At 43.8% G+C, this 14,592-nt stretch overlaps 1 protein-coding gene across 1 annotated transcript; it reads left to right on the top strand.

Annotated features, from left to right (window-relative positions):
- The first annotated feature begins 6,786 nt into the window (after positions 1-6,786).
- LOC144292075 (uncharacterized) lies at positions 6,787-14,362 on the top strand. The gene is made up of 4 exons (XM_077861790.1): positions 6,787-6,864; positions 7,409-7,549; positions 10,695-10,833; positions 13,227-14,362. The coding sequence occupies exons 1-4, from the start codon at positions 6,787-6,789 to the stop codon at positions 13,793-13,795; spliced, it is 927 nt and encodes a 308-aa protein (XP_077717916.1). The 3' UTR covers positions 13,796-14,362.
- The last annotated feature ends 230 nt before the right edge of the window (positions 14,363-14,592 follow it).

Raw genomic sequence — 14,592 nt, 5'->3', positions numbered from 1 at the left:
GTCTGTGCTGAGAGCCAACTTCTGGGTGAGCTTTGGCCTCCATAAGCATGGGCGCCATGCTACTGCCTCAGCCCAGCATGTGTGGGAGAGAGCTCTTTCTCAGGGTAAATTATACACTCACATCCAGCTTAGGCAACATCTATGGGCCTGGTGTATATGTGACTCCACTCTTGAGACAGGATATTCTAACTGTGGCCACACCATTGAGTTCTTGAGGTTTGATTCTCAAAGGCCAGAATCTGCAGACCCTCCTCACCCTTTTCTCCACCTTAAGAAACTCTTTCTGGTTAAGCCTCAGCCTCCCACACCTCTCTTGGTGGCACTTCTATCATTTAGTCCATTTTCAGAACAGCATAGATGGAGCTGATCCAACCAGAACAAATGCACATTTGACCCTGTGATAACATTCTTAGTTATTTCTTCAGGAAATATAACTGACCAAATAATACTTGTTTTCTATTAGGTACATTTTTTTTCTCTAAAATTGGAAAACTTCTAAATGTCTGAGGGTAGAAAAACATTAATTTAATAATTCCACAAGATATTTTGCATCCACTTAAAATTATATATATGTAATATATATATATGTGTGTAACAGCACAGTAAATGTTCATGATATCAAGCAAAAGCAAATATATAATGAAAAACTGTATCTCCCATAGGACCATATTTATAAATATAGGTACTTGCATATATTTATAAATATATTTATATAAATATATATCTGCAAATCAGAAAGACAAGAAGAAAATAACCAGGTAACTCCAATCATTTCTTTCTACAGCAAACTGATTTTATTAGTTTCAGAATACAATTTTTAAAACAGGATATAAATAACATTGACCTTATGGCCACAATTATGTGAACTTACAAACAAAAAATGAGCAAGAGACAAATTAAACTATCAACAGTGATGTGCTCACAGAGTTTGAAGGATAGGTGCTTTTTGTTCTATGCACAGTTTTACAAAAGCATGTATTTATTCTCACCATTCGGGAAGGAACATAACAAAAGTAGCCATAGGAAGACAAGGGAGCAGGTGAAGGATGGAGCCTCCTCATACACAAAGCAGCCTGCCCCACAGATGTTTTCCTCTTGTCAGGTAATACACCTCATACAGCACATTTTCTTTTCCTGAGAATGCCTGCATTATAGCCAAGAACTGCTCTGCATGGGAGGATAAATAATAGAGAACCCTAAGAAAAGAGTTGTCCCCCCCCAAAAAAAAAAGAAAAAGAAAAGAGTTGTCCCACATCTTAACCTCACAGTTAGGTGAAGTTTGTGATAACGTAAATAGTTAAAGGTATCTCTGTAGGAAGGCTTCACTTTTCAGCCTATTAAACTAGAGCTGACATGTCTTGGAATTATTTGGGAGTCCTAAATAAAGCCAAACTTTTTTTTAATATCTTTTTTTAAATTTATTTATAATAGTCACACACACAGAGAGAGAGGCAGAGACATAGGCAGAGGGAGAATCAGGCTCCATGCACCAGGAGCCTGACGTGGGATTGGATCCCAGGTCTCCAGGATCGCGCCCTGGGCCAAAGGCAGGCGCCAAACCGCTGTGCCACCCAGGGATCCCAAAGCCAAACTTTTTAAAAAGATTTTAGTTATTTATTCATGAGAGACAAAGAGAGGCAGAGACATAGGAAGAGGGAGAAGCAGGCTTCCCACAGGGAGCCTGATGCAGGACTTGACCCCTGGACCCCAGGATCACGATCTGAGCAAAGGCAGACTCTCAATCACTGGGCCACCTGCACATCCTTAAAGCCAAAATTTTTTAAGGCCAAATTTTTAATTCAAACATAATAATATGTATACTTTGCACAATTTATAATTGAATGGTAGCAAGTCTGGTCGCTACAGTCAGCAAATCTTCTCATAGATGCCAACTATAAAACTGGACTACATCAATAAAACTAACCATTTCAGTGGTTGGGAAATGTCCACATGCATGTAACAATCTGAAAAATGTTTATCCTTGAAAAGCTGCGAAATCCAGGGAACAACAGCAGCACACTTGCCTACTGTGACTCCCATTCTTTCCCCCACGTCCCAACACCCAGCTCATGAAAGATTTTCTGAGATGGGACAGGGCATGAGGACTGGCAGCAAAGTCACACAGTGAAAGGGAGCTCAGTTAATTTGGGGTGGGGAGTGATGAGATGGCGAACTGACAATCTGCATGGTGTGTAAGCAGGAAGGCCAGAGGAACTGCTGGTCTGAGATTGTGGTCATGGCTGCAGCAAGCATGTGTTTAGCTGAAGCTGTGTGCATGCTTAGCAGAGACTCAAGTGTCTAAGCCAGCCAAGTACTGCTGGTTGACCTTGAAGCGATTAGTATAATCAGAGGAACCATGAAAAGACTCAGAAAAAGTATAATCTGGGAAGACTTATACTTTAGCCCATGCAGTCTATGTGCTAATTCCCTAAAACATGCATGTGCTACCCAATACCTACAGCAAAACCATTTGGCAGAAGTGAAGTCTTAATCAAGTTGCTGGAACACATTCCTAAGTAATCTTGGTGACCATGAAGCTATGTAGACACAGGGTGAACCCAGGAAGCTAGGCTGAAAAATAAAATAACTGAGAAAGAAAATATCAGAGAGGTGAGCAGCCACATACTACAGGGGATATAATATCACAGATTAAGTCCACGCAATTTTCTCAGCATACAAACACAAGTGAAAACAATGTTTTGAGGAAAAGTCACAATCTAGAGTTGCTACAAGATATTTTCAACAAAATGTATTTTATTAAAAAAAAAAAAAGACAGGCAAAGAATCACAAAAGTGAGACTATTTTTAGGGGAAAAATCCCTTACAACTCAATATAAACTGTTCTTGAGACATGTAGATACTCTCTTTAGCAAACAAAAACTTTGAATAACTATTGTGTCCAATAAATATAAAAAACATGTTTAAAATATTAATGGAAAATATGGGGAAAATGTCAACAAATAGAATAGATATTCTAATGAAGGATACCAAAATTACAAAACAGAACACATATTTTTTTTTTAAATTTAGAGTAGAAAAGTTTTATCCTGAATTGAACTGTTCACTAGAGGGCTTCAAGAGAATATTTCAGTTGGCAGAAGAAACAATCTCAATACAGACATCCTCAACCTAATAAAGGGCATCTGTGAAAAACCATAGCTGACATCATACTTAATATTGAAAGACTGAATGCTTTTGCCCAAAGAACATGGACAAGACAAGGATGTCTGCTCTTAACACTTCTATTAAACATGGTTTTAAAAGTTCTAGACAGTGCAACTAGAAAAAATTGTAAAGATCTCTATCAGATTGAAAGGAAAAATAAAAATATCTTCACCCACATGACATGATCCTGTACGTAGATAATACCAGAGAATCTACGTGCACACAAAACCAAAAGAAGGACTCATAAACAAAGTCAGCATCATCACAAAGTACACATTTGATGTACAAAATATCAGTTGGATTTCTATATACTAGCATGACTACTTGAAAATGAAATTTAGGAAACAATTCCATTTACAATAGAACCAAAAAGAAGAAAACATTTAGGAATTAATTTAACACAAGAAGAGCAAATCTTGCATTTTGAAAATTACAAAACAATACAGAATATTAAAGAACATCTAAATAAATGCAGAGAGGATCCATGTTCTTGGATTAAAAGCTTTAATATTGCCAAGATGACAATTCTGACCAAACTGATTAAAGATTCAAAGTAGTAGGTTTTGTGGGCACAAATTAACAAACTTGCTCTAAAAATAACATGAAAATCCAAAAGACCTAGAATAGACATAATAATTTTGAAGGAGAACAAAGTTGGGGGATGGACATGGTCACCCTGCAGAGGCAGAGGGGGGAGAGGCACATCCAAAATTTGACTTGGATGATGAAACTGATGATGCCCCCCACACAGATGGTGTGGAAAGCTTTCTCACTGGCAAATGAGGTCCTGGGGACAGCAGGACAGGCCTTTTAAGCAAGGCTTTATAGTACCTGATTTCAAAGCTCATAGAAAAATTAAGTTATGTAATTAAGCCAATGTGCTACTGGTGCAAAGAGAGCACACAGGATAATGAAAGAGTACTCAGAATCCAGAAATAATCTCTTATGTTTAAGGTCAACCAGGTTTTCATGAATGTGTTGAGTTAATTCAGTGCAAGATGAGATAGTCTTTTCAGCAACTGGCTCAGCTACAGATGGGTTTTGAAGGCAGAAGAATAAACTTGTCTCCTTACCTCCTACATACGTGAAAATTAATTCATTGTGGACCATAAATTAATGGAAGACCTAACACTATAAAATCTCCTAGAAGAAAACGTAGTAGAGAATCTTTCTGATACAACATTAGGGCAAGGAGTTCTTGAACACTCCTTCTCTGCCCACCACTACCTGCATTTTGTCTTGAACAAAGCAGCTTCCCAGCAGATCACCCTGACCAGGTTTGTCCTACTTCAGCTCCATAATCCAATGAAATGGAAATGCTCCCAGCACACTAGGTGGGGATAAAAGTTAGAGCCAGTGGATTTGGAACTGTAAATCTGATTCACAATGATGTCTCCAGAGGTTTTCCTCCCATTATTATCCTGCTGCTCTGAAATTCTAGTTAAGTGAACACATTACTCCTGATACTTTTATTAGTCTTAGAAAATAAATGCTATGCAAAAACATGCACGAAACTGTGAACTTCCTTTTTTCCAAAGAACAAGTCCTATGATATACAAAAAATCTCCATGAAATAAGCCTCATATTGAGGTATACAGAGTTTAATACTTCAGAGGTTTTGCTGGCTGAGAAATTAATTTTCTGCAAATTCACATCTGTATTTCATCTAACCCTATGCTTTCCTGTTTAACCTACATTTAGATGCAATATCAAGAGTCCAGAATATCATGTTACTTGGAGTTCCTCTGATTCGCTGGGTCCCATTGCTGTGTCTCTGATCACTCACATGAGTCTTTCTGCCTGGAATCTGCTGTACCGTCAGCGCGCGCGTGCGTGTGTGTGTGTGTGTGTGTGTGTGTGTGAGTTCAATTACTCACTGAGCTCAATGCTGGGAATACAATAATGCAGTCTCTAACTCAGGTCCCCATCTGCATGGTAGGAACAGCCGGGTCAGCGCTGAGGGCAGGGAGCCAGCACAGATGACAGGGCTGTGGGAGAGGTTCCTAAGGAAATGCAGAGAACACCCTCCCAGCAGCCCCGGGGTGGGGGTGGGGTGGGAGAAGCCTTCTCTCCTGTGAGTGGACAGTAGGGCTGCAGAGAAACAGTGGAAAGGATAGAAAAGCAAGCTGAGCAATGGCCAGAGGGTTTTGGTACACAATACCTTCAGCAAAGCTATTGAACACAAGGACATAGGGTTATTGGACAACTGGGTTAGGATGGTGAAAATGGTGCTTTCTGGAGGGCTGAGGACCCATGACTTCCTTAATCCATTCCAAAAGTGAAGGCTTTGGCACTCGGGAAGATGTGATCAACACTGCGTTTCCATTAATACCTAATGGCAGCACATGGATTAGCTGTATGCATGGATTACAGCCCTGAGCCGGGTTCAAATTCTACTTCTCCTTTTTACTCCTCCAGTGACCTTGCACAAATGATTTCCCTCTCAGTGCCTCCCATTGTTCACCTCTAAAACAGGATTAATGAGACTTTTACGTCCAAGAGTGGCTTCAGGAACCAATGGAACAAGGCTAGTGTCCTATTTCACATGGGGCTCTGGTGGGGCTGAGACAGGGTGACTGAAGCAGGAGGCAGGAGGCTGGTGCAGAAACCAAAGCAGGAGATGCTGAGTGGATGTTGGAGAAGCAGGGGGTGGGGCAGTGATGGGACACAGGAGGCAGGAATCCAGAGGGTGGACATGGTCCAGTGAGTGATGGGATGGGAGCCCCCAAGAAAGGGCGGGTCTCCAGGGAGGCTCTGGTTTCCATCACCAGCAACCAGGTAGACAGAGCTCCATCCTCACACAGGGGGTCCTGGAGGATGGTGAGGTGAGGGCATGACAGGTAATCAGAGAACATCCAGCCCCTTCCCCTGGTCTGCCTGTCTTCTGAGATGCAGAGGGCATGTCTCTGTGGCCCTCAGAGACATATATTTTACACTCTGGTCTCACTACAGGTCCCACAGCAAGACCAGGTCTCAGTTACTTTCCTGTCTTCCATGCCTGCTGTGCTCCAAGTCTGCTCAGTGTTCTGAGAGCAGAGGGAGGGAGGAGAGGGAGGGAGGGCTGAGCTTTTGAGCCCCCATGTCCCCTTAACCCGGCCAAATGTGTCAGATCACGACTTCCAGGCTCTTCCATCTAGAAAATGTGGGAGGTTGTACCTGTGACAGGATCTCTCTGGGAGTAAAGGGCACTGGTCACTGCTGTCGTCAGCTGACAGACACATCATCCAATATCATTCGCATTAGACCTTTTACATTGGGAGGAACCTGCTCCCAAAGATCCCTGTCTGAGGCAGAAGCTCCCAATACCTGGAAAAGCTCTGCCCACATCACTCTGTCTCCAGCCCTTGAACCGACACTGGGCCAACATGGGCTTCTCCATGGCCCCCGACCCCCCCGGCTGCTGGTGCTCTCCTCCTCCCAGGGTCTAGCAGGCCACTGTGTGTGTGTGGGGGGGAACCGAGTTTTGTCCCCCACAAGGTCCAACCTGCAAAGGCACTGTCCCCACAGAAGGGACCCTTGAAATGCAGAGCCGGGGCTCCCTCTAGTGGTTGGGGAGTCCAGAGATCATCCCACAGGACCTGGGCCTAGTCCCACCAACCCCCAACTAGGATTCCTAGCACCATGACCCCTGACCAGGGTGATGCCAGCAGGAGCCTGACTGACAAAACGAGGGTCAGGGGACATGGGGTGTCAAGCTCTGTGAGTATAAACACAGTTGCAGGAACAGTATTTTAGCAAATCACAGCACACATGCATACTCAGCAGCCTTAGTGAGCTACCTGGAGAGGAGGTATTTTTTACATTCTGATGATCATTAAGCTTATCAGCTGACACTAAGTGTCATGTAGTACCAGTCTCACTTTTGCGGATTTTCCTTTCTGCAGATGAGGAGCTGAGAAACAGTGGTGTGAACACTGACTCCAGGGCTCACAGCCAGGACGTGGGCAGCGGAGAGAGGCAGAGACAGCAGAGATGGCCTGGTTGCTGGATGCTGAGCCTCTGCAACCCAGCCTCCTCTTTGCTGCATCTAAAGGGCACAGATAAGCTAGTCTCTGAGGGAAACACTTCATGGACGCCAAGAATGAAGAGAGACCCTCAGCTTTCTCCTCATCAGAGAGATGCCCATCACCTCCTTAACAACGTGACCCTGTGTGGTCACCATCAGGTTTCTAAAATCATGGATGTCAGATAGGAGCATGGGCAGTGTTTATAGAAAATATACATGTATACTTCCTGGTACCAGGAACTGGGAGATCAGATTCCCGGGGAAATGCTGACACCCAGCAGCAGAGCCTCGAGGGGTGGGGACAGCCTTGCTGTTCGGCAGCAGTACAAGTGCCCGTCACTGTTGGGGGATGAATTAGTGCCGTGGCTGCAAGCAGTGGTACAAGGAGCAGCACAGGGGAGCAATGAACTGTGGGGACAGACACATGGGCTGACAGGAATGCTATGCCATGTATATACCCCTAAATGTACACTATTCACCAGCAAATATCTATGGTTTTCACAGGTACAGAGGACACCAAACATATCACCAAACACCTCTCATTTGAGGCTGGGAAATGGGGCCTTGCAAGGAGGAGCCCCTTACCTAAAACTGCCAAGCATACTGAGCCCACACCTGGAAAAGCAGGCTTCTGGCCTGGTAGGTCTGGGGACTTCCCTCCTCCAGTGGATCCTTTGCAGTAACAAGGCATCACTTCCCTGGGCTCCACCCCAGAGGACTGTCCCTATAGGACCCTCAGCGGCCAGCAGGGGCGGGGGCAGAAGTCAGCAGAAGGAACAAGCCAACTACTGTAGTTTTCAAGCCTGAAGCTTATTATTGAAAACAATTGGGAAGTGGAACAAGGTCACAATGTGCATTCAAAGCAACAGCTCAGTGAGGACAAAATTAATCCCTGAATCACAAACATCCACGCAGGTTACGTAGGGCACAGGCCTCAGAGCCTGGCCGACTGGAGGTTCTCCATGTGTCTTTCCTAGCTGGGCAATCTCAGGTGGGTGACTCCACCTCCCTAAGACTCTGTCTCATCTGCAGAATGAGATGAATGACACCTGCTTGAGGCTTGCAGGGAGGGAATCAACATGTACAGTGTGTGACACTTAGTAAGAGGTATTTGTTATTATTCAAGGGATAAATGATTTCTTTTATGACCTTTAAAAAAATTAGTCTCAAAAAGGTAAGCATCTATTAATTCACAAGTAGTAGAAGAATATATCTGTGTGTGTGTGTCTCTCTCTCTGTCTCTCTCCCTCTCTCCCTCTTTCTATATATAGAAAGATGTATATACAGAGAATGGATGGTGTCGTGGGTTTTGGTATTTGTTAGACTTGGGTTTGAATCAAGGCTCCATTACTTACATGACCCTAAAATATCTTAGGATTCCAATAGGCTGATCTGTCAAATGTGATTGTTATAACTACCTTGACATGTTATTATGAGGAAAAGATTGTTATACAAATCACTTCGTACATAAGACTGACTGGCAATATTTATTTACAAAGCAATTAATTTGGCCCAATCCCTGGCTCATGGTGGAGACAGAGAGCTTGCCTGGGATAGTCTGCTCTCAGAGCTGCTCCTGGGGCAGCCTCCTGTCCCTTGCTTATGGGGTCCCTGAGCACAGGACGGTCAGCCAGCGTCCCTGCCCTTCCTCACTCCCAGCTTCTGTGATGACACTTGGTATTTGTACTTGGTAATAACAGCCATTCTAACAGGCATGAGGTGCCTGTTAATTGTGAGTTGGTTTGTATTCCAAGAATTTCAGATAAACAACATATAGTTTTATAACTTATGTCCCAAATATTATGTATTTGTGCTTTTTTCCCATTAACTCTCGCAACCCTGTGTGAGGCAGACTTTTGAGAGGAACAGAATTACTGTATCACACTGATTTGCTATGTGCACATGTGCACACACACACACACACACACACACCCATTTACCTTGAGAAGAGCCAAATTGGACTAACATCACTGATTCTAATTCCTTCTAATAAAGCAGGCTCAATGATTATCACATTAACTCACCTTTTTAAAGGCGTCCTTGGTGAGGAATGTCCAAAGCCTGTCATTATCTGTTGACTGAGAATACTCATGTGTACCTCATAGATTTTATTATTTTCAAGGGTTATAAACTGAGATTAATATTTGAAAGGGGCCTGATCTCATGCCTGACATGTGGTAGGTTTTCTGCATGTAGTGACTGAGCTTGAAATGCCAGGTCCACTCAGTGAGAGGTGCACACAGTAGAGAGGGGATGGAGCTCTAATCCTGCCTCAGCTGCTCATGGTCCTGTCATACTGAATGAGTCACTTGCATTGTAGGAGCTGTTTTCTCATCTTTAAAGATGAGGAACAATGAGGCTTCTGATAGGAAGGCTTTCCTTTTCTTGGGGCAAGATCTTCCTGTACCCTGTGGTCCTTCTAGCTGGACTTAGAGTCAAAGTGATATGAGACAGATTAACAGGAGAAAATCAAGTTTAATAGGCAGACATATGGGGAGTCCATACAGACATGGAAATTCCCAAGAATTTGGAATAGGCAGCTTTTATAAGCTAAGGAGAGAGGCAGGGGTCTAGGATACAAAAGGTCCAGGCACAGGAAGGTGAGAGGAGAGCCCAATTTGGAAGAACAAGGCTGCCCAATGATGCAGATGATTCCTTAGGCAAAGTGGAGTCTCTGTTAATAGCCCTTTTGCTGCCACAGGCTCTCCTTTCCAGTGTAAATTTCTGCAGTTCAGTGAGAGGCATAAGCTTTTCCTGCATCTGCTGGATTTTGATTATTTTAAGTCAGAATAATCTTTATGCTGAAGTAGCCCACTGGGGTAGCTGCCCTGAGCCACTACACTTTTCATCTTTAAGTGTCTAAGCTTCTGTGATTCCAATGCAAAGTGTGACTCTTCAACATGACACTTAGGCCTTGGTTTTAAACATGGGGTTACTTGTCTAACAAAAAGAAATTATTTTTAACAGTTTTTATCAACATAAAGTGTTATAAAGGTATAAACTGAAGATAAAAGAAAAAATATTTTATGCAGTCCTTTCATCAAAATATATCAGTGTCTTTCCTATTTTTGGGTTTCTGGGCCTGGCCAGTTCACTAAGAGTTGACATCACGTGGACATCCAATTTATTCCCTGTAATCTAGTGAAGAAGTAAAACTGGTTAAGATCTCATACTCTCCCATGGTCAGAAGGGAGCTGTTCCAGGTCAGGGAAAGCAGGCCAGCCTCTCAGAGGTTAAATGAAAAGGTCCAAGCTTCTGCTCTGATCCACCTGCTTCTCCCTTTGGGCTGAGGTTTGGGGCCATCAGAACAGTTGCATTCATGGCAGCAGCAGGATGACCCGGGAGGACAGGAAGTACTGCTCCCTCAAGAGCCACCTGATTTCTCTCCTCCTGGGGACCAGAGGGTCTTGCTCAGAACCTTCCACTCTCCACATGACGGTAGTTGGGGGGAAGCCTTGGCTACTCTTTCTATGATGCTCAAGAGTTTTCTCCTTATTACTTTTTAAATGTGTGTCTCTTTTAGAAAAATATAACCTTTCAGTGTCTCTTGGAGAAAAGCACAGCTGCACCACAGCAGGAAGAGAAGCAGAGGAAAGGAAAACAATTGTCACCTGTTGAAATGCATTTCCAGATCCAGGATGGACCCTCTACACTCTGGGGTGGTGAGTAAGCAAACTAAAACTTAGATACTCTCCTGTCCCTGTAAATGCTGCCCTTGACCAGAAACTGTCTATCCCAGCCAGCCAGGCCCCAGACACCAAGGATCTGTAATGATTCCCCTGTTCTACATAAGACCAGATATGCAACCCCAGCCAATCAGCCTAATCCAGATTCTCTCTCCTCATTCCTGACTGACCTGCCAGCCTTTTGAGGAAATCCCTGACCTCCCAGGCCATTCTGCCTGTTCCCCTGGGCTGCTTCTAAGGCTCTATGATATTCCCTGTTGCTCTGAATCCTTGAAGAAGAGTGCTCCACTGCTTGTGAGGCCCTGAGCTCCCCAATCTATGGATTGTTCTTATTTTAGTAAAGGACATCAAATCTACAGATTAAATGGTTTTACTTTTGTCATTTGAGACACCCAGGAGAGTATTTGGGAGTTTAGGTGACTTCAATATACACTGAAGGCTAGTCATGGCCAACAGCTGTTTGCATAAAAACAATAATTGCCTAAAAACAAAAAAGGCTGGCAACATAAATTAAATTTATTTTCATAAAAATATAGATCATTGTGGATTATCCCTTCATATGTAAGATTTTTCTTATTGGTAGAAATCTAGAAAACTAGAAAGTTGTTACCCAATTTCTCACCACCCACATAGCTCACCTTCTATATTCAGAGTCTTTCCAACTGTCATTTTCTGTGCAGATGTCAACCCCACTGGCACTTTCTTTTCCACTTACCACTTTGGCACCGCTACCCTAGACACCTGCTGAGGGCCTGAATGATGGCTCTAAAATATTCTTTTAGCAGAATATTCTAGTCAACACCCCACCAACTCAGTAACAACCCCAAAGCATGCATTTTGGGACACTTGAGCCTGAATGTTGGTTATGGCTCAGTATGTCTTCTTTTCAGTTTTTACCAAGAGGAGGAGCTCAGGAGCTGGGTCTGATAGTGGTTGAGAAGGACCCAACCTTCCTTCCCCAGCCAAGTTCACTTTCTGACCATCCTCACTGCCTTCTCTCCCCAGGCTCACAAGCTATAACTAGCATTTCTAATTACCATAACTACACCCAGGAGGCCCTAGTATACTGGGTACAACTAAAAATTAATGTTCATTTCAGTTGAAGGTAAATACTTCCTTGACTGAATTGAATTTTCATGTCAGAAAGTTTTTTTAGCTGACCCCTCCTGAGGCCCTGCCTTTACCATTTCTGAGGATCTGACACTGGAACTGCAAGACCTGATGCCGCCCCCTGGTCTGCACTGCCCTCAGGCTCGATGCACACTTCTTCCTCTGGCTGCACACACACACACACACACACACACACACACACACATTTTCCAAGACTGTAATATTTTCTGAAATTCTACACTATGAGGACCCTATAAATTACCTTATTGCAATCAGCCCGATTTTGAGGTGAACACCATTCCCCAACATTTCTTGAGCATTTTCTATGCATCTGGAACACCCTATGTGCTTTGCTCACGTTCCCTGCTTACTCTGCCTGCTACCTAATGAGGTCCCTTTTGACATAAGAGGGAAAGGAGGAGAAACAGCTTGCCCAAGACTACACAGCTATCATGTTTTTTGTTAGGGCATTTAAATCTTCTGATGAAACCTTTAGGAGAAATGCTCCAATGCTCGCTTGGGGTGGTGGGGGCGTGGACTACTATCTTCTCAGCAGAGATCTCTGCTCTGTGCTTGTCCCTGCTTCCTGAGCAGGATGCATACCCATCGCTCTGTTAGTACCAAATGGCCATTTGATGCTTGAGATTTGTGTCCAGTCAGATCTGGCGAACATCACCACCTAATTCTCTGTAAGCATTCATAACCTTGGAAGAGTTATAAAATGTGAGCTATTCCAATTTCTGAATGGTGGATAGCAATATTTATCCCACAAGGTAATTTTCAGGATTTAATCAAACAATGAGCAGAAAATAATTAGTATGGTGCTCAGGTGTAGTCTATGTCCAATCAAAGAATCCTGTTATCACTGGTGATCTCTTTGCATCAACATTCTTCAGTGTTTTTCAGGGCCCTGACCATCCCACCCCTTGTGATCAGACCTGTGCCTACCCTACCCTCTAGCCCCTCCCCATCCCTCCCTCAAGCCTCTCTCTCACCAGTACCTTCAGGTGCCTCAGTGAAGCGGAGGCTCAGACTCTAACCTGCCCTCTGCCACCCACCCAGGCAGTATCCTCCCAGCAGGTGCAGCTATGAGGTCCCCCTTGGCTTCTTTCCACCAGGTGGGAGGAAAAATCATTCTGTGCCCCCTTACCATCCTGTGCACTCTCTTGTTTCCCCGTAAGTCTTGACTCCCTCCCTGCTGCAGGGTGCGTGGGCACCTTCAGGCTCCTGCCACCACCTCACAGCTGTCCCCCTTACAGGTGGCCATGCGGAGACCAGGCTGGAGCAGCCTGCTGTAGTCGTGGCACGTGAGAAAAGCTCAGCCTCCCTGCTGTGCACAGCCAATGTCAAGGCCAGCTATATCCACTGGTACCGCTACCAGGAAGGAAAAGGGCTCCAGAGGCTCCTCCACCTGGCCATGTTCCAATCAGATGTGCAGTGGGATTCGGTCCTGGAAGCAGACAAAGTCACCGCCATAGAGACCAAGGATGGCTACAGCTGTACCCTGTTGGTGCTGAAGCTGGAGAAGAGCGATGAGGGCATGTACTACTGTGCTGCCTGGAGAGCACACAGCCACTCACTCTGCCCTGGTCCCCCATGCAAAAAGGTCACTGACTCCGGGCCCTTCAGGCCTGGCACCTTCCACAGCGTTTGGGTTTCTGGAGTTGTTCTGGGGTCAGCCCTCAGCAACCAGACTCTGGCGGGCACCCCCTCAGCAGGTAGAGCCCTGGAGGCTAAGGAGCCCCTGGTGCTCAGTGTCGCTCAGACTCAGGGAGCTGTCCAGCCTGGAGGGACTTTTCTACAGATTGTCAGGAGCAAATACTTCTGAAGTATTTGGAACAGAAACTGTGCTGCTCAGTGTAGTAGCCACTAGCCACTAGCCACAGGTGGATACTCTGCACTTGAAATGTAGCTTTATGCTAGTCCAAGCTGAAATGGCTGCTTATGTAACATACAAACCATTATTTTGAACATTACAATTTGAAAGTTAAATATCTCATTAATAATCTCTATATTGATTGCATGCTTGAAATAACTTCAGATATCTTGGATTACTAACTAAAAATGATCCTAAAGTGAATTTTACTTCTTTTTTTATTTTTTTAAGGTAGCAGCTGTAGCTATACAATGTTTTGTTGTTGTTGTTGTTGTTGTTTACAATACAGTACTAGCAACTTTAATACTAACAGAAGGTTTGGCTTTTACAAATCTAAAACAAGAAAAACAGAACCAACCACTCCTAAAGTTACTGATACCTTGTCCTTGTCTAATGTTGCTCTTAAAAATGAAGTTAAAATATACGTATGAGTTAATGATGAGTTAATATCTGCAGTGTTTCTAAACTTAATAGGGGCATGCCACTGGTATAAACATTACAAATTTGAAGGTTGTTATATCCTAGGGTAATCATGATTTCTTATGTTTGTCCTAAAGGTACTTTTATTAAATCATGATCTGAATCTTAAATTAAGACCTGTCTATCTTTGGGAACCTTAACTTTTCTGCCCTAATATGCTCATAGGTACATATTATTTTCTCAGTGATAGAGCTAAACAATCCCAACACTGTATTTTTATTTCTGCCATCCTTGCTTGCCTGACCTAACTTTTTAAAATGCATAAATTT

This window comes from Canis aureus, chromosome 21, assembly GCF_053574225.1.
Source record: "Canis aureus isolate CA01 chromosome 21, VMU_Caureus_v.1.0, whole genome shotgun sequence".
Classification (NCBI taxonomy): Eukaryota; Metazoa; Chordata; class Mammalia; order Carnivora; family Canidae; genus Canis; species Canis aureus.
This window is presented reverse-complemented; position numbering and strand designations above follow the sequence as displayed.

Coding starts and splice junctions, on each gene's coding strand:
- LOC144292075 (XM_077861790.1), top strand. CDS start 6,787: ATGACCCCTGACCAGGGTGATGCCAGCAGGAGCCTGACTGACAAAACG. Junction 7,550..10,694: donor TGCCGTGGCTGCAAGCAGTG/GTACAAGGAGCA, acceptor TGTCTCTTTTAG/AAAAATATAACCTTTCAGTG. Junction 10,834..13,226: donor ACCCTCTACACTCTGGGGTG/GTGAGTAAGCAA, acceptor TCCCCCTTACAG/GTGGCCATGCGGAGACCAGG.